Source organism: Microcaecilia unicolor, chromosome 2, assembly GCF_901765095.1.
Source record: "Microcaecilia unicolor chromosome 2, aMicUni1.1, whole genome shotgun sequence".
Taxonomy (NCBI): Eukaryota; Metazoa; Chordata; class Amphibia; order Gymnophiona; family Siphonopidae; genus Microcaecilia; species Microcaecilia unicolor.
In genome coordinates, this window is record NC_044032.1 from 605,207,900 (window position 1) to 605,228,164 (window position 20,265).

Consider the following 20,265-nt stretch of genomic DNA (forward strand, 5'->3'; position numbering starts at 1 on the left):
AGTATAGCCATTTCATAACATAGATGCTCATACTGTATGCTGCCATAGAGATGTTTAAGTTCCTATGTTGCACAATTGATATTTTAAACATCTATTTCCTAAAATGGATGTTCATGCTGCACATCACTGATACATGAATATCCTTTTCACTGTGTGTTTTAGAACAGGCTGTACGTTGGCAGATCCTGTTCTAAGATACCAGAGAAACTTCCGACACCCCAACTTGGACGTCTAGATTTAGATTTGGATGTTCTTTCTAAAATGTCGCTCTGTGTTATTAAGCTTGACTCATCTCTAGTAAGCTATGAATTTTATAAGAACATATTGTAATTGCATTTTCTGAGGCAAATTAGTAAAACATACAAGAATAAAATCATAGAATTGTAAGAGATGCTTACAGTGATTTCAGCTTAGCTAGGTAATCAAACTGGTCCAGTTGTATTTTCTGGATCGGGTTATATGAAAGATTTCTATAGAGGGTGACATGATGAAAGACATATGTTTCTTCTTTTCCACACTTGATAGCACTGAACTTATGGCCAGCTAGAAATCCACAGTAACAAGATATGCTAAAGAAATAATGCACACAAATAGGAAACAAGTCTTCTGGGCAGCAGGTATAATGGAAATCAATTTCTTATTTACACCCTATTGTATTAATAATGATCATAGGTTAATATTTCTCGCTCCATAGTAACAGTACTTGGCATGAAAGAAAACCCATGTGTCAAGATCAGTTAATGGAAGCAGAAGTATTCTGTAGATGGAACACTGAGGATATTTGTTATGAGATTTTTAAATTATTTGCTGATACAGGAGGGTCTATGTTGGTCCAGTTTATTTGCTTTATTGTAGTGTCAGTGTGCTCTGAGGATAGAAAATCTGGCCTCCAGTTTTTGAGCATGGTATCTGTGACAGTTTTAAACAGGAGAGAGTAACATGAACAACATTATTACCCATTTATAGATAAGCAATCTGGGATCTAAGTAGACCCGGAGGGGCATTTTTGATATAACGTCTAAATCTGATTTTGGATGTTTTGCTGAAAACGTCCAAAAATCAAGTTGCGAACATGGCCATTTTCGAACGTAAAGAAGTCTATTTTTTTTTTGTTTGAACATGGTCTTTTCCTTAGACGTTTTTAGACATTTTGTGCTCAGGGTATTTTTCTTTTGTGACCATTTCAAAAAAGAAAAGGTGCAAGGAAAAACACACATAAATCAAGCCATTGGGATGCAGGAGGAGCCAGAATTCTTAGTAGACTGGCCACACAGACATCTCAGCAGAGCATTAGGGCACCCTAGGGGGCACTGCAGTGGATGTCACATAAATGGTCCCAGGTACACATCTCACCGTTACCTCCTTATACTGTATGGTGAGTCCTCCAAAACCCACCAAAAACCTATTGTACTGAACTGTACACCACTACAATAGCCCTTATGCCTGTAGGTATCACTTATATGTGGGTACAGTTGGTTTTTGGAGGGCTCATGCTTTCCACCATATGTTTAACAGCTAGACTGGGATATGGACCTGGGTCCCCCTTCTGTACAGTGCACTGTACCCACCACTAGGCTACTCCAGGGACCTGCTTGCTGCTCTAATAGGACTGGCCATAACATCTGACGCTGGTGTAGAGGCTGAAATGTACTGTTTCTTTCACATCTATGGGGGATGGGAGAGGATCAGTGACCACTGGGAGAGTAAGGGGGAGTCATGCCTTAATCTTTCCAGTAGTCATCTGGTCATTTAGAGCATCTTTTTATGACTTAGTTATCGAAACATGTCCAGACCAAAACGTTCAACTTTAGCACTGGACATTTTTGTTTTGTTCCATTTTGGCAGAAAAATGTCCAAGTTGCCTGTAATGTCTTGTCTGTCTGTTTTACCTAGATTGTAAGCTCTTTGAACAGGGACTGTCTCTCTATGTCAAATGTTCAGCGCTGCGTGCGTCTGGTAGCGCTATATAAATGCTATTAGTAGTAGTAGTAGTAGTAGTAAATGCACAGGAGACAAGTCTCTATCAATTGAAAGGAAGCTCTGGATCGAGGGAGGTATAGGATGTAGGTGAAAGGGGATAGACTCAGAAGTAACCTGAGGAAATACTTCTTCACGGAAAGGGTGGTGAATTAGTGGAACAGCCTTCTGGTGGAAGCGGTGGAGACAAAATCAGTGTCTGAATTCAAGAGAGTTTGGGACAAGTACATAGGATCTCTAAAGGAGTAATAGGGAGAGTAGATGGCATGGATGGGCAGACTGGATAGGCAATAGGATCTTTATTTACTTAAATGTTTCTGTGTCTCTAAGTGCGCCTCATTGTGGCACCTACTTCTTGGTGTCAAATTGTAGAATTGCTACCATAGTGTTTTATATATAGACTTTGTCTTTGCTTTGATGAGAGACTGATAGTTTGAGGACATATAGAAAATGGTTGGGTGTGTGCGAGAGAAAATAAAAGGAGACAAAGGGTGAAAGAAAACAAAAGCCTGCAGAGTTAAGGATAATAGAGATAGCATGAATACTGTGTGGGGTGCTATGAATGTTAACGTCAGGTCAAAACCATTTTGGAAAGGTAAGCTCAATAATCCTCTGTAGGAAGAAAAAATGGGCACTAGCCCTTTACAAACACTAACCCTTTAACAATGACTTTTACTTGGGAAGGCAGTGTTTTACAGTTTGAGAAAGTTGTTACAAAAGTTTTTCTCATGACAGAAAATAAAGTGAAACAGCATGGCAGGGGTGTAGCCAGACACCCAATTTTGGGTGGGCCTGGGCCCAAGATGGGTGGGCAGAAGAACCCCTCCCTGTCCCACAGGTGATTTGGTCTCTCTCTCACCTGTATGCCATATGGTCTCTGAGACATCCCCCCTCTCCTGCATACCTTTGAAATAGCAGATTGTCACCGCAGCGAGCAGCAACTAATACATACTGCTCATGTTGTCCCCACAGCCTTCCCACTGATTCAACTTCCTGTTTCCGCATAGGCAGGAATATGTCAGAGGGAAGGCTGTGGGTCAGTGCGAGTAGTATGTATCAGTTGCTGCTTGCTGCAGGTGAAGATCTGCTATTTACAAGGTATGCAGGAGGGACAGTTGTTGGGAGTTTTCAGCTGGTGGGGCTTGGGAATCCCTGCCAGTCACATCATAGGTGTGCTGCTACTGGATGGGCTTGAGGCCAAAGTGGGTGGGCCTGGGATCAACCCAGGCCCACCCTTGGCTACGCCACTGCAGCAGGGATGTTCTAGCAAGATTTCCCTCTCTCTAATAATGGACAAATGGGACTACAATAATCAACTATAACGGGAATTGTGTGACCATAACTAGAGGCCTTCTGCATATATACGAGCCTGGAGCAGAATTAAATGCATTTGGGTTTGAGGTTTTTTGAGATGAATAAAAAGCAGCTACGTTTGTAGTTGAATGCATGTTTGTGGGCCTGTCCATAGCATTATGATCCTTTCCATTGACTGCATAGCTTTATTCCTACTCGGAAGAATATGTCTTTGAGAGCACCCTGAATGTTTTTCTAAATATTCCTTTCACAATAGTTACCACTCAGGAAAACCCAAATACCTTGACATATTCACTTTCTGGAGCCCCAAACTCTTTTGTCTGTTACAATATTTCCTGTATACACTAGATTCCCCATGTAACTACCGAATATTTGGAACAAAATACCAATGGAACATTGAATTGTATAACAGTTGTATTAGCTGTGCACTGATGGTTAGACCTCTGACTCAGGGTTATAATGTTCTCGATTCAGTAGCATGGGAATACATGGAAATTCAGCTCTGAACCTTACAGTTGTGAGAGCTCCCGCAGGTTCCTCAAGGATGGAGGAAATACTTCAATCCTGTTGTCAGCCAAGTCTCTGTGAAAGGAACCCAAAACGTCAAGCTATAATTGTTAGTTTTACACGATTTTTGGCTAGTATCTCTTTCATAATCATAGAATTTATAGACCGTATAATCCCAATCCAATTCAATGCAGCTCACAAAGAATTATACAACAAAAATCATTAACGTTAAAACAGATAAAAAGTCACCATCTAAACTACATTTAAATATTTTTGAAATAAAAAAAAAGCTTTTAAAAGTCTATGAAACAAAGTATAAGTTGGTAATTGTTTAAGATACATTGGAATCATGTTCCAATGATGACCTGCTATATAAGGAAAAGAACTATTCAACATTCTCTTATTATGATAGAAAGATGCAGTTGGAGTTTTTTTGTTTAATTGCTCTTTGACAGATTATGGTCCTTTTTTTATTAAGCTGCATTAGCTGTTCTTGTGACAATTAATGCACATGAATAGCTAATGTAGCACCTTAGCATTTAGGGAATGGTCATTTCTGTATTCACCACCTAATACAGAAGGGGCAACAGAATGGGCAAGGATTGAGCTTTAGTGTTAACACAGGGGTAACTTGCTGTGTGTTAGCTGTTAACAGTGCATTTTATCTAGTGAAAAAGGTGCCGGTACTCAAACGCCAGGAGTGGGGTGATCACTGAGGGACCCACCCACCCCACAATAGCCAGGCCCCCTGCAACCAGTTACAGAATCTATGACAAGGCAGAATTGGTGTGTAGAGCCTGAGCTCTTTCATTAAAACTTGGGAACAATGGGTCAATTTTAGCAGACAGTAGAAAAGGTGCCGGTACTCAGTTCCCCCAAGTACCCCCTCAAAAAACGCCTGGCTGTTAATGTGGAAGATAATACAGTACAGTTAACTCTATCTCGAGAGGTGTAGCTAACTGCACTATGTTATCTGACAGTCTTAGAGTTACTGCTTCATAATCTTGGCAATCGCCTGACAGTAACTGCAAATAATCTTGCATGTTATTGTGGTAAGGTGAGTTTTAATCAATATCCAAATAAATTAAGTCCCAATGTAGAAAGCTATGCTATCTTTTAATGCAATGGTTTACACCTGATTTTCTGGTGCTAATCTTGCTCTTAACGCAATAAGAATTTTTATCATGAGATAATCGTAGTAACATAGTAAATGATGACATATAAAGACCTGTACGGTCCATCCAGTCTGCCCAACAAGATAAACTCATTTTACATGGTATGTGATACTTTATATGTATACCCGAGTTTGATTTATCCTTGCCATTCTCAGGGCACAGACCGTAGAAGTCTGCCCAGCACTCTTCTTGTACTAAAAGTTCTGAAGCTAATGTCAAAGCCCCTTCAAATTTACACTCAAGCCCATCCATATCTATTCAGTCATGATCAGGGCATAGACTGTAGAAGTCTGCCCAGCACTGGTTTCGCTTCCCAATTACTGGCGTCGCCACCCAATCTCCGCTAAGATTCTGTGGATCCATTTTTTTCTAAACAGGATTCCTTTGTGCGTATCCCACGCGTGTTTGAATTCCATTATCATTTTCATTTCTACCACCTCCCGTAGGAGGGCATTCCATGTATTCACAGAGAGCTGTGAAAAAATACTTCTTGACATTACTCCTGAGTCTGCCCCCCCTTCAACCTCAATTCATGTCCTCTAGTTCTACCTCCTTCCGGATTCCAGAAAAGGTTTGTTCGTGGATTAATACCTTTCAAATATTTGAATGTCTGTATCATGTCACCCCTGTTTCTCCTTTCCTCCAAGGTATACATGTTCAGGTCAGCCAGTCTCTCCTCGTATGGTTTGCAACGCAAATCCCATACCATTTTTGTAGCTTTTCTTTGCATCGCTTCCAGTCTTTTTACATCTTTAGCAACATACGGCCTCCAAAACTGAACACAATATTCCAAGACCAGTGCACAAAATGGTAGCATGATGCAAAACGAATACCATATTGCTCTCTGTATAAAAAAACCATGCTAAAAGGAGAAATGAATGATTACAAGTGGATAAAACTGTTAAGCATTTCTTTAGTTTTTGTTGCATATAGATCTCCCGTGTGAAAATGGCTCCTCTCCCCTCCAATTTGTGGTCTAATATAGGATGCATAACTATGTTTCTGGAATTTAAAAAATTTTCTGTAAAATTGTTTTTTTTATATCTGATTTTCCTTTTCAAGCATTATGAAAGCTTGTAATTTAAAAATGATAAATAAAGAATTAAAAAAAAAAAAAAAAAACCATGCTAAAATTTATTTTTGTCTTTATTATCAAACGATATACCACTCTTCATTTTCTATTCATTTATTTAATTTATTTACAAGCCAAGGCAGATCACAATAATCATGTACACAATAAAAAAAACCATCAAAATTAAAACAAAACAAAACAAAACAAAACAAAACACAGCCTGAGTGATACTGGCTATGAAATTAAGTTCAATGATGTAATAGGCCATTTCTGACCAATTAGATATGACTGATGTCACAAAGTGAGTTGCTCTTACTCTTCTTCCTGACTTAATTTAGGTAGTCAAAGGTTGAATTTTGCATGAGTCCATAGAAACTACCTGAAATTTGGCTTCTTGCAGTGGAACAATGGAAACAAGTCCACCACTGTTTCAGTTGCGTCCACTGCCATGACTGTTGCTACTGACCAATTGCCCATCCAATCCTGCTCTCTCCAATCTATGTTCTCCCTTCACTGCCAATGACCTCCCTACCTTGTTTATGACCTTTGAGTTGCATAGGCCTTGGCTGCAGTTTAACCAAAATGGCAACAAGTTAGGAGTTAACACCTTGTTAGGAATGTCACCTATATATGTCATGCTCATGCTGTTCACTCTGTGATGGCAGTGGTTTTTGCCACTTTTGAAGCTGAAGACCCTCTCCTTTTACCTATTGCCATACATGCATACTTTCTCTCTACCATATTTGGCATTCACTTGAGGACCTGGAAGCCACATACATCGTACCCAGATTTTCCTGGGATGCAGTTGACTGGCATTTGCATCTCTGAGTTTCACAAAAAAATGAAATGACTTCTACAAGTGCTTTTGCTTTACTCATTCTGAGTATCATTCCCAATTAGACGAGTCACCAGAAAGCCATTAGGAATTCTTCTCTGAAAGAAGACTACGCAGCTTATTATCACGATGCTTTATGTACACGTTACACATGAGAGAGTACAGGATATGCACAGATGGCAACTGCTGACAAATAATAACAATGTTTGTGCATGTTCAATACTTTGAAAAACATGTACATCTATTGGGAAAAACATCTGAATTTCTATTATGAAGATGTGCTCTTTATATAGTGTCCCTCAAACTACTGTACACTGCCTTGGGTGACTCTCTTCATAAAGGTGGTTAATAAATCCCAATAAATAAATAAATTCTATAAACGGTGCCCAATGTTGGACACACAGTTATAGAATAGAACAAGTTTCACATGTAACATTATTAACTAATTCGCACTATGTTGGTGATAAATATCAATAATTGGCATTAACAAGCACTAATTGATGCTAAATTGCCATTTTGTTCATAACGGACTTACATCCCTGTACTATAAACAGCGCACCTAACTTCTCTCACATGCAAATGCAAAGGGGGCGTGGGCATGTCAGGGGTGTTCTGACTATTCTTGCATGCACTTTATAGAATAGCTGCATGTATGCACTTCTGCATTTAGGCACCACCATTTTCGCCAGTCATAGACTTGGCGTTAAATGGTCGCACTTAAAATTTGGCTCATAACTGTGGACTTACCCCAATATTCTATAGCACATTTAGCACTCAACTCTGCAGTTATAGAAAATTGGCTTAGTGCCCAGTATTTTGGTGCTTAACCTGTAGCAACCTATATTGAATTTACCCCATATAAAGTGCATGTGATCAAATTATTAAGGGTATAGAGCCTGACCCGCTCTCCTTTTATCTATTTTTTTATATTGTGAAAAATATGCAAACCTTTTAATTTTTTGCAGATGACTTTTAAAGAAAATGTTATTATTGATATTTGCATAGCATCTGCTTTGCATCATCTTCTCTCTAATAGTGTTTGATTTTTGCCCCTTTGCTTTATTTAAAACTTGATATACCACCTTTTCTTAGAAAAGGTCAAGGTGGTTTACAACCCCCCCCCCCACTAAAATTAGAAAAGAACTCTATCAACTAATAAGAACGCAAACAATCAAATCAATGAAAAGAAAGAATAAGACATGGTAGACACCACAAACAACATTGGTAATATAAACCATGAAAACAATATAAACCATGAAGCCATAAAAACAGTGTAAACGTTGGTGTTTCCAAAATGCACTTAGGGATGCGCTTAGGGATAAGAACTTACCCAACTATAATAATTAAAATGTATATAGCATCTTTCATTCCCATGAGAAGGGTACCCTGTGGTGGTTGAAAATGAGCTACAATTAACTGGCAGTTCAGCCAAGAGTATCAATTATACAGTTAATTAACTAAATCAAGGAAGTATCTTAACATTTTACAGGCAATTATGGTGTGTATGATGGGAGCTGGAGAACACATTGATGAAATAAGAGATGGGAGTAACTAGTGAGGTAATTAAATTTGCTGATGACAGAAAGTTATTCAAAGTCGTTAAATTGCGGGAGGATCGTGAAAAATTATAAGAGGACCTTACGAGACTGGGCGTCTACATGGCAGATGACGTTTAATGTGAGCAAGTGCAAAGTGATGCATGTGGGAAAGAGGAACCCGAATCATAGCTAAGTCATGCAAGGTTCCACGTTAGGAGTCATGGAAAAAGAAAGGGATCTAGGTGTCGTCGATGATACGTTGAAACCTTCTGCTCAGTGTGCTGCTGCGGCTAAGAAAGCAACTAGAATGTTAGGTATTATTAGGAAAGGAATGGAAAACAAAAATGAGGATGTTATAATGCCTTTGTATCGCACCATGGTGCGACTGCACCTTGAATATTGTGTTCAATTCTGGTCGCCGCATCTCAAAAAAGATATAGTGGAATTAGAAAAGGTGCAGAGAAGGGCGCAGAAAATGGTAAAGGAAATGGGATGACTTCCCTATGAGGGAAGGCTAAAGCAGCTAGGGCTCTTCAGCTTGGAGAAAAGGCGGCTGAGGGGAGATATGATAGAGGTCTATAAAATAATGAGCGGAGTTGAACGGGTAACATAGTAACATAGTAGATGACGGCAGAAAAAGACCTGCACGGTCCATCTAGTCTGCCCAACAATTTAAACTCATATGTGCTACTTTATGTGTATACCTGACCTTGATTTGTTTCTGCCATTTTCAGGGCACAGACCGTAGAAGTCTGCCCAGAACAAGGCCCACCTCTCAACCACCAGCCCCGCCTCCCCCCACCAGCTCTGCCACCCAATCTCGGCTAAGCTTCTGAGGATCCCTTCCTTCCGAACAGGATTCCTTTATGTTTATCCCATGCATTTTTGAATTCCATTAACGTTTTCATCTCCACCATCTCCCGCGGGAGGGCATTCCAAGCATCCACCACTCTCTCCGTTAAAAAATACTTCCTGACACTTTTCTTGAGTCTGCCCCCCTTCAATCTCATTTCATGTCCTCACATTTTACCACCTTCCCATCTCTGGAAAAGGTTCGTTTGTGGATTTATACCTTTCAAATATTTGAACATCTGTATCATATCACCCGTGAAGCGTCTGTTTACGCTTTCCAAAAATACTAGGACTAGGGGGCATGCAATGAAGCTACAATGTAGTAAATTTAAAACGAATCAGAGAAAATCTTTCTTCACTCAACGTGTAATTAAACTCTGGAATTCATTGCCAGAGAATGTTTGAAAGGCAATTAGCTTAGTGGAGTTTAAAAAAGGTTTGGACGGCTTCCTAAAGGAAAAGTCCATAGACCATTATTAAATGGACTTGGGGAAAATCCACTATTTCTGGGGTAAGCAGTATAAAATGTTTTGTACTTTTTTGGGATCTTGCCAGGTATTTGTGACCTGGATTGGCCACTGTTGGAAACAGGATGCTGGGCTTGATGGACCTTTGGTCTTTCCCAGTATGGCAATACTTATGTACTTATTTAGGATCCTATATACCATCTGCAGTGGAATGAGGTGGGTCACAGGGGCCTTGGCTCTACCAATATTTTGCCCTTTACAGCATTTGCAACCAACAAGAGAGGGGGGGAAGGGTCAGAGTTTGGTTTGGCTCTCCTAACCAAAATGATGCTCTATTACTCCTGCTGTATGCTACAGATTTTCCCCCATTTTTGTGTCTATGGGAAAAACGTTTAGTAAAATGCTCTAAATAGTGAGTACTCCAACTTTAATAATATTCCATAATCAATCATATTCTTCAATTACAGGACTCAATGTATATCCAAAGTGTAAAATGTGTGTTGTTTAATCTTCTATAAAGTTACTTGTTTTTGGAGCACAGGTAAAATAAGATGGTTCTCATAATTCTACATGGTTCAAAAGGCTAAAAGCGATATGGTTACCAATGATTGAAACATCAAACTTACAGCTCATCCAGATTCAGGAGAGGTGAAAAGGTATTCTTGCTGATAGTGGTGATCTGGTTTTTCCTCAGGACCCTGCAAAGAGCAAAAACAGATTCATAAATATGGGGGGTGGGGGGGAATTCTCTATATGGCGCCAAATGTTACACACTAAATTCTCGGCATGAAAAAAGCTTTCTAACAGATGTAAGGCACTAAAAAGGTGCAGAAACAGCAGTTCTACCTGTAAACACACTTACGTGTCCATTTATAGAATAGTGTGTAAGTGTTTTGTGCAGATCTGCAAAGGGGACACTGCCATGGGAGGGGCATGGGCAGGTCATGGGCATTCCCTTAAAATGCACACAGTGTTATAGTATTCGGAGATCTGCGCCGAACATGTGTGCAGGGATTTACACCTGGTTTCAGTTGGTGTGACACGTTGCACCCACATTTCAGCACAACTCCCGGCACCACATGCAATTCTATAATAGGTGTCACTCCCAGAACACCCGTTATAGAAAATTTTTTTCGACACTGAATTTTGAGCACCATTTATAGAATTTCCTCCATGAAGCATAAAGGACCGAATAGGCAGTGACAGAATAATTTATGTGAATTTGCCTGATGCAGACACTCTGCTCCTTATTATTAGGTTATCTTATGAGACAAAGTACTTGGTAAATGAAGAAAGGTGTTTTTGATTATGAAATAAAGCTTGATTAAACAAAATATAGTGAAGGCCCGATGGAGGTAATTCTATAATGTATGCTCACTCCTCCCTTCTCAGGAGAAGCAAGGAAGCAGAAACCAAGAGAAAGAAGAGAACTGAGGCGCAGATGATCAAAAGCAAACGTGGGTGCTAGAGGCCATTAGCATCAGACTAGCGCCAACGTTTGCTTATGTCCCAGGATGAGAGCCGGCGAGCGTGTCTAACAACTCGAACACCGGCTCTGAACGCTAATAGCATGCAAATGCATGCTAAACAGGGACATTGGTATTCCTCACCAATGCTCAGTGGGCATCGCACCAAACTAGTGCTTTGCTACCGCTGTAAACCCTACACCAGCTTGGAGCTGGCATTAGGGTTTACTAGAGCATTGGGACGGAATGGGGAGCCCTGTCCAGCATGCATCTGCAAGCTAGCAGGCCCACCCATATCCCCTGAACAGATGACCCGAACCTGACCCCCCTATCCCAAGCTGGCGACACTGGGGCTGGAGGTCCAGTGGCAAGGACATAGGGAGCTGGAGATCCAGACCTGTCGAACTAGTGCAGGAGGATTGTGCCTGAGTGCATGTTCAGGCACAATCCTCCAGCACTTTCCCCCTATGATCAGAGATAGTAACATGCTTAAATTTGCATGCTATTATTTCTGATCATAGGGGCGGTATAGCCCCATGCTCTTCTTGCGCTATTTTTAGAACGCTGTTTGGAACAGTGCAGGGCTTCTGATCATCTGCCTGTGAGGGTTGTGCTTCCAACCTAGGAAGGGGAAACCTGAGCTCTAGCAGAAAAGGAGAGCCCCCTGCAGAGGTGCCTATAGAGTCCAGAGGTGAAATCCAGCACCAAGTGAGTGACAAAAGGAATCTGGTGTGAGAGACCATGCTAGAGGAAGGTGGAATGGGCTGTAGGGATAACTAGGATATAAAGACACAGTGAGAACATCTTCCAGAATTGAAGGGAGCCATAGAATGTTAGCCAGCTGAGCAGATCTAGACCAACTGAAAGAGAGACATAGCCAGAAGCGCTGCTGGGGAACAGAAAGGGAGAAAGAGAGAGAGAGAAAAGACTGAAGACTGCCGGAGAGAGAAGGTGCTGTGTGAAATCCAGCTGTAGGAGACAGCATGAGAAAGAAGTTCTGAACAGAGTGAGAAGCTGAGTACAGTGGTGCACCGTTAGTAAGCACACCATTAAAGCGCCTGATCATTTTATACTTGGCAATATCCTGCCTCCCAAAATCATAAAATTAATGCAAGGCACTCTATAATGCACGGTAATTTGTACTGAAAATGACCTGGCGGTAGCGGCAACAAACTTCTTTGGCTTGGAAATGAAGCAAAGCAACATCTTTTATGCTATAGTATTTCATTATTGTTCCAGTAATAAGCGCACCGATAGTACACGGTTACATAGCCATGCCTCCCGAACATCGCGTACTAACGGTGCTCCACTGTAGTTAGTTCAGAAAGCAATCCTGAAAGCTGCTCCAGTGTGCCAGTAGAGAAAGATTGCATAAATAAATAAATTACAAACTGTGCCTACAGAACACATACATAGGGACAATGAGAGGCTTATTTTTGAAAGAGAAGGATGCCCATCTTTCGACACAAATCCTTCTCATAATCGAAAGGTGATTTTGGGCGTCCCCAACTGCTTTCCGTTGCGGGGATGACCAAAGTTCACGGGGGTGTGTTGGAGATGTAGCGAAGGCGGGACTTGGGTTGTGCTGAGGATAATACATCTCTGACTGTATTATCAAAACGAAAGATGGACGTCCATCTTGTTTCAATAATACGGGTTTCCCTGCCCCTCCACTGGGATGTTTTGCGAAGACGTCCTCAGCAAAACTTGGGTGTCCCTTTCGATTATGCCCCTCTGAGTGTTATTAAATTTTCTTGTTAGATAGTGTCACAAAATTTACCAAGGTTTGAATCAGGATCAAGAATGAATATTTTATATCACATTCAGACTGCGTGCTGTATATCTCAGTGAGGGAGGGGAAGACATAGTAAAGTGGAACTTAGCAAGTAAAATGTTGTAATAATACTTTTGGATTGTTCAGTAATGATTTGATAATGAATATGACTGTTGGGCAGACTAGATGGACCATGCAGGTTTTCATTTGTCATCCTTTACTATTTTACTATGTTCCACTGTGGGGAGGGAACATTTACACATACATTACAAGAAAAAATTGAACGTAGTTAGGGTTTTCTCTTCCTTTGAATTTTTAAATTAGGGAGATAGGTTTCAGTGAGAGTCAAAAGGCTTGGAGAAGAGCCACACCCTCACTGCATCAGCAAGTATTACCCAGCGGAAGGGTACCAAAGACACATGAGCTCATTACCATATATACTTGAATATAAACCAAGATTTTTGGAAAAGGGCTAAAAATGGGATCTTGGTTTATATTCAAGTCTCTCCTCTCTCCATGCTACCTGATGACCGGCATTTCTTCCTCTACCCTGCCCTCCCTGCAATAACCAACATTTCTTGCCTCCACCCCGACCCCAATAATTGCATTTCTTGCTCAACCCACCCTCTGCAGCAACCAACATTTACCAATTCCTCTGCTTCCCCCACCCCCCCAATATCTGTCTTTTCACTCTTACTTGCTTCTTTGGCAGATGCTGACAATTTTATGTGCTGGACTGGTGCGGGGCCTTGAGCATCTGTGCATACTCAAGGCCTACTAGCTTCTGCCCTCTTGGAGAGGGCGAAAGCTGGCATGGCCTTGAACATATATAGGTGCTCATGGCCCTATACCAGCCCCATGCAAAACTTTATCAGCCTCTGCCGAAGAAGCAAGTAAGAGTGAAAAGCCGGGTATCGGGAGAGGGGTGGGCAGGGTAGCTGGGAAATGTTGGTTGCTGCAGGGGGAGGGTTGAGAACGAAATGCGATCATCAGAGTTGGGGTTGGGGTGGAAGCAGGAAGTGTTGGTTATCGCATGGGCGCACAATAGAGGAAAAAATGCCAGTCATATGGGGGGAGGGATTGGACAACAGAAGCAGTCTCTTTACATTAGAGTGGATAATGTCGGTTGCTGGGGCGGGGGGAGGAGGCAGAGTTGAAAGTGAAGGCGAGGGTGAGAAATGACACTTGAAGATAAACCCCCTGGTTTATACTTGAGTTAACAGTTTTCCCTTCTTTTTTGGGGAAAACTGTTATCTCAGTTTATACTCAGGTTAATATTTGAGTATATATGGTAATTCTGGATGCTCACACACTTTGGAGTACTCCAGTACACATTCATTCTGGGAGTAAGGGTGGCACTACATCTAGGGGGAATTCTATAAGATGATGTTTAATATTAGGCATGACCAACACACATAAATATCAGTATTTTATTTGTCCTTTTACTAAGCTGCGGTAAAAAGTAGTCTTAGCACGCCCTTGCCTGAGTTTTTCCCATGCACTAAGGCCATTTTTACCACAGCAGTAAAATGGCCAATTTTCTATTTTTTGCATTAATGGCCATGTGCTATTGTTGCCATGAGAATGCGGCCACTACAAAAATTACCATGTGACCACTTACCGACACCTATTGTAGGCAGTAATAGCTCACCCAGTAATCCTGGGCTAATCAGTAGTATATGGTAATGTAGCCAAGCTAACTGATTAGTGCAAAAACACCCACTCTCCACCCCATGACACGCCCCCTAAAAAAAAAAATAAAAAGTACTTTTTAGCATGCACCGATTTGGCATTTACAGCAGGACACCTGAGCGTATCCCATGGTACGCCATTTTAAGCTAAGCGCATGGTAGAGCTTACCACAGCTAATTAAAAGGGCCCCCTAGTTATTTATGTGCACATATGTGGCAACATATGCATGTAATAGAGCTCCTATAAAATGCTAACTAGTATAAAAGTACACTTGTCATTTGCATGGCTCGTACTTTCACTATCTCATATATATTAGTTTTGGATATTCTAAAAACCTGACTGGCTGGGTGTCTTTGTTTGAGAACCCTTGAAATGGTTTGAAATACATTCTATTTGCAGTTCATATGAACATGAGTATACGTGTTTTTGAACTCAGACATACTGTGGTTCAGATTGAGTTAAATGCTAATGGAAAGAACATTATAGTACCTGTGACAGAACAGTGTGTTTTAAGCCTGTAAAACTGCCTTAATTAATTCTTGAAGTGTAGTTCTCTAGTTTGGCCAGCAGGTGGTGCATGTTTATGTTTCGAAGCTGCTGCAGAACCAAGGCTGTTTGTTTAAGCCTTTTGGAAAGGCAGTCTGCAGTATATTTTTAAAACTTGTTGTTCTGGGCTCTGATTGGCCTGGAGTTTGAAGCTACCCAGAAGTTACTGGTTTTGTGTTCAGTCTTAGCCAGGAAGAAAAGAGAGTAGGCTCGGTGAACAGTTATATGTCCTGATCTTCCCAGGTACTAATTAGTTAGAATACAAATGTTTAGATTGTGTTATAATTGATCCATATTTCAGTTACCTGTTATTGTTTGCTGATTGCACATTTTATGTTCATTGTTCAATATTTTTATGAGAATAAACACTGTTAGTTTGTTGTCTCTGCTATCTGGACTGATAAAGAATCCTGGTGGTTTGTTTTTTGGGTCTGTGGGTCTGGACTGATAAAGAATCCTGGTGGTTTGTTTTTTGGGTCTGTGGGTGCTTTCTGGGAACTGTGGGACCACTGGGAGTGTGGCCCCAGTAATTTAGAAATCACCGGGGATAATTTGAGAGTGGGAGATTCGCCCAGAGGTGGTTGTGACCCAGTCGGTGGGAGGAGGGTTGCGTGACAGTACCAAAAAACTCCTGTCATCATTGCTATATATTGCTACCTGTGGCAAATGTGTTTATTGGAGGCTAAGAACTTGGATAAAGGGATAACGAAAAAGCTTTCGGTGGAGCTTAATGTTACAGAATTGAGTTTTAATGGGAGGAATCAATATAATGTGGAAATGTGAAAAGCAGCTCATATTTCACTCAGCTCAAAGACTATCAACTAACCTATCATTTGTAAGTTACACTGTACTGCATGATGCAGGTATTCATTCAGAATTGTGCATAATTCTAATAATAATTCATATTTTGCATTTTGGTCTTGCTTTGCATTCTCTGGCTTAGGGAATATTAATGAATATGCATAAAAATACTTACAACACAGTTAAAGTATTACAGGAAGAGAAAGTGGTATTCTTTAAGCTGCGAATGTTGTTGCCTTCAAAATCTCTAGAAGTGAAAGACAAACACGATTATGTTACATGATAAGTACATAGTTTCCTCACTTCCACTGTTTTCCATTTCCTAGCTACTACTACTACTATCATTCCTATAGCATTACTATAAAGTCATATTGCACATAGACATAAGAAATGGTCCCTGATATGTGGAGTCTACAGTCCATTCAAAACAGAAAACAAGGCAAATAGGACATTTAGGAGGTTTCATTTGTAATGGGAATGCTTAAAACAAAGTGGGTATTAAGAGAAGAATAAGGTTTTAAGATGTGAATGCAGCCTCAAAAGGTGAGCTGTTAGGCCGGATTTGAATAGGGTGAGAGAGGGAGCTTGACCCACTGACTCAGAAAGTTTAATCTAGGTGCATGACACAGCTCTCTCTCTCTCTCTTCCCACTTTGTGCTCAGGGCTGATCCTGCCATTTAGGTATTGTCCTACGGCGGCTGAATTTGGGGGTGGGGTGGCAGCATCCTTATGTCTGGTGCAAGGGCAGTATTTTAATATAGTTGTCAGCACTGCATGAAGCCTTTAAGCAAGGCCTGTGCTCAAGTGCTGCTGCATTCCCCCTTACCCCCCCCAAAAGGAAGTCTGCATTGGAGGTAGTGGGACACAGCAGTGCCTGAGTGTGGTCCTGTACTGAAAGGCTTGTGTTGTGCTGAGTATAATTACAGCATTGGCTTGGGGAGAGGGAGGCCATTGTTAAGGGTGGCAGATCCAGCAGGGGGAAAGGAATGGAATGTGTTGCCAGATGGAAAAAATTTTCCCCGCCCAAAACCAGCCCAAAAACCACACAAAGTCATTTGCATACGAATGACAACATCAATAAATATTAAAGATGTCAATTTGCATACGAATGACATCATTAATAAATATTAATGAGGTCATTTGCATACAAATGGCATCATTAAGCCCGCCTCCGTGGGGGTTTCTATTGGCCGTGGCAAAACTAGCCAACCCATGGCCGTGCAAAAAAACCGCGGCCGGCCAAAAAATAAAGCCGCCCAAAATCCCGCAACCCGTACGTGGCGTAAAAAAGTTGCAGCGGGTCGCGGAAAGGAGCCCAATTGGGCGGGAAACCCGCAGCCCTGGCAACAGAAGAGAAAATGGAGTTGGGGGAGGGGTATGGAAGAGGAAATGATATGTTTACAGGAAAGAAATGTGTGTGCATGCCATCTCATGTACTTTCATGTCTGACACAATTTTATAAGAGTGTTTGGGGCTCATTTTCAAAAGAGAAAAAGTCTCAAAAATAGCATAAAGTGACATTTGGACATTTTGAGCATTGGCTCCTAAGATAGTAAAAGTTTGTTCCCTTGTCCTTGGTTATCAAACAGTGCTCACAGAAGGGAGAATTAAGAGGTTCTCCCAAGAAAAGCACCAGATTCTAGAGAACAATAAGTATTTTCTTTATCACTTGTTTCTCAAGACAATGCAGATTAGAAACATTATAGTTTGGAACTGGAATGTAATTTGCTGGAAATCCACCCTGAAGAATTGACAAATTTACTAAAATTCTCTTTCACTAAAGAAAATATTACCAAATCCATCTCTTTACAGACACGTTTTAACCAAATGGAATAAAAATCTTTGGAGCTATTCCTGTAATTTTTGGTTAATGGGAATTGAAATCTGTAGCTTCACCAATAGAATATCAGTTAATTGAGATGAAGTTTTACTGATTATTTGGACAAATTTATTTACAGTGATTTTTACAATGCCCTACATTGTTTTCTCATCAGTTGTGATGTCATTGTGGTTTATTGTATCATTGAGAATGTTGAAGGCATCTGCGCTTTTCAACTGCTGCAGTGATGGTAAAGTAGGAAGAGGTTTTTAAATGGTTAGTTTTGTCTCTTAATGTTAACCCATAGAGAAAATGCTTGGTGAAACATGTGGTTGGGGCATTTCCTCCAACTTTGCTTGTCAAACCTTATGGCTAAACCCAACTCAGAACTTAAGAGCTTGTTTCCTCATTATTGAATACTCTTTTTTCTGTGTACAGTCCATAATAAGTGATAGCAGATTGTCACTAGTCTAATTGTGAGCACAGTAGCCTAAGAACCAGGGGAGCCAGTCAGGGCTGCTGGGGGGGGGGGGGGGGGAGAATTCCCCAAGCCCAACCTCCATGGGGGGTAGGGGCTGGGCCTGGTGCCAGCATGCTTCTTCCTGCATGTCTGCTTCTGAGTCTGTCTCTCTTCTGCTTCTGTGTGTGATTGTATTAATGCGATAACCTGGGTGATCTGGGTTATCACGTTAATGCAATCATCCGGGTCCCAGAACATAGCAGCAGGACTGGAGACAACAGACTGAGGGAGGAGCAGTCAGACACAGGCAGATAAGGGGGCGGGCGTGGGCGATGTCTCAAACGTGGGGGGGGGGGGGGGGGCCCGAATGTGTGGGGGGTTGCGGAGGTCCTGTCCTGGGCCCGGCTGTGTCTGTTGGCGGCCCTGGAACCAGTTTCAATTTCTACTACAGCTCCTTGTGACTCTGGGCAAGTCAACTAATCCTCCATTGCCCTAGGTACAAAATAAGTACTTGTATTTAATTTATAAGCCACTTTGATCGTAACCACAATATATCAAATCCCATCCCTCTTCCCTTTAATTCTGTTAAGTTGCCTATTTGGAGTCTATTCTAGCCTACTTTTCTTTCTAGAATACTAGCATAACAGGTAAAAATACACACCTGTATGCTAGGTGTGAGGACTTACAGCAACCATACAGCTGGTGTAAATGTTTGCATTTAGACTTTGAAAGAATATGCATAAATCATAGTATTATATTTATTTGTTGCATTTGTACCCCACATTTTCCCACCTATTTGCAGGCTCAATGTGGCTTACATGGTACCGTGAAGGCGTTTGCCAACTCCGGTAGAGAAACAAAGACAAAGAAATGTTGTAGTCTAATAAGGTTCATAGTTACAGAGACATTGGGAATCGTAGAGAAGAAGAGATATATAGTGTTCATTACGAGCTTGGGTTACGTTGTGTTGCAGGGTTTAGGTACTTAAGTTGGGTCGGTAGGGTATGCCTTTTCGAACAGGTGGGTCTTTAGTGATTTCCGGAATTATATAATTTATATAATTTATATATTATATAATTTATATATATTATATAATTATATACATTATATAATTTATCCGCCTCATATTCAGCGCTATTTAACTGGTGAGAATGGCTGCTGATCGGTTAAATAGTGCTTAACTGGCTATCTGCTGATTTTCAGTGGGGAATTACCGGCTATCCCTCACTGAATATCCCCAGTTAGCAGCTAGTGGCTAGCTGGTTATAGTGCGTGATATAACCAGCTATCCACCAATTTTTAAAGTGGGTTTATCAGCCATATTTGACTGCATCAAACCCTGGAATATCTTTGGCCGGTTTCAGGATAACCAGCTACGTCTGAATATCGACATAGTTGGTAATCTTCAAACTGGCCAAAAATAAACCCGATATTCAATACCAGTCATCAGAAATGGCCCGGCATTGAATGTTTGGGCATAGTGCAGACCATGGGAGTTAGCCGGTCTAACTCACGTGGTATGAATATTGGCTCCTTATGCATGTAATTGTGCATCCCACCCATATTCCACCCAAACTCTACCCATGTGAATGCCCACCTACAAAGTACATACCATCAGATATTGGTGTGCACTTACAAAATAGTGCATAGATAGAACATTGTCGTTTGTGTGCACTGATGTCCGCATACATATGTAAATCATTAGAATACTGCCATTTACATGTGTTTTTGCCACCTAAATCTAGGCGACTCCTTACAGAGTTATCCCTACAAAGACTAATTGGTCCATTCAATCTGCACTGGTTTTCTACGAGTTTGGGTAAGTATTATTAATAAATATATGACACGTGGAGGGGCATAATTGAACGGGGTGCCCAAGTTTTCCTGAGGGCGTCCTCGCAGGACGTCCCCGCGAAGGGGCGGGGAAACCCGTATTATCGAAACAAGATGGGCGTCCATCTTTCGTTTCG

General features: G+C 41.1%; 1 protein-coding gene across 1 annotated transcript in view; it reads right to left on the reverse strand.

Moving 5' to 3' along the window:
• RXFP1 (relaxin family peptide receptor 1) overlaps positions 1–20,265 on the reverse strand; it is a 116,646-nt gene that overhangs the window by 31,791 nt on the left and 64,590 nt on the right. Inside the window, exons 10-13 of the mRNA XM_030192229.1 lie at positions 16,192–16,263; positions 10,364–10,435; positions 3,805–3,873; positions 399–470 (exon numbers count right to left, since the gene is read on the reverse strand). Of these exons, the coding sequence (XP_030048089.1) occupies positions 399–470; positions 3,805–3,873; positions 10,364–10,435; positions 16,192–16,263 (285 nt within the window). The remainder of the gene's footprint in view (positions 1–398; positions 471–3,804; positions 3,874–10,363; positions 10,436–16,191; positions 16,264–20,265) is intronic.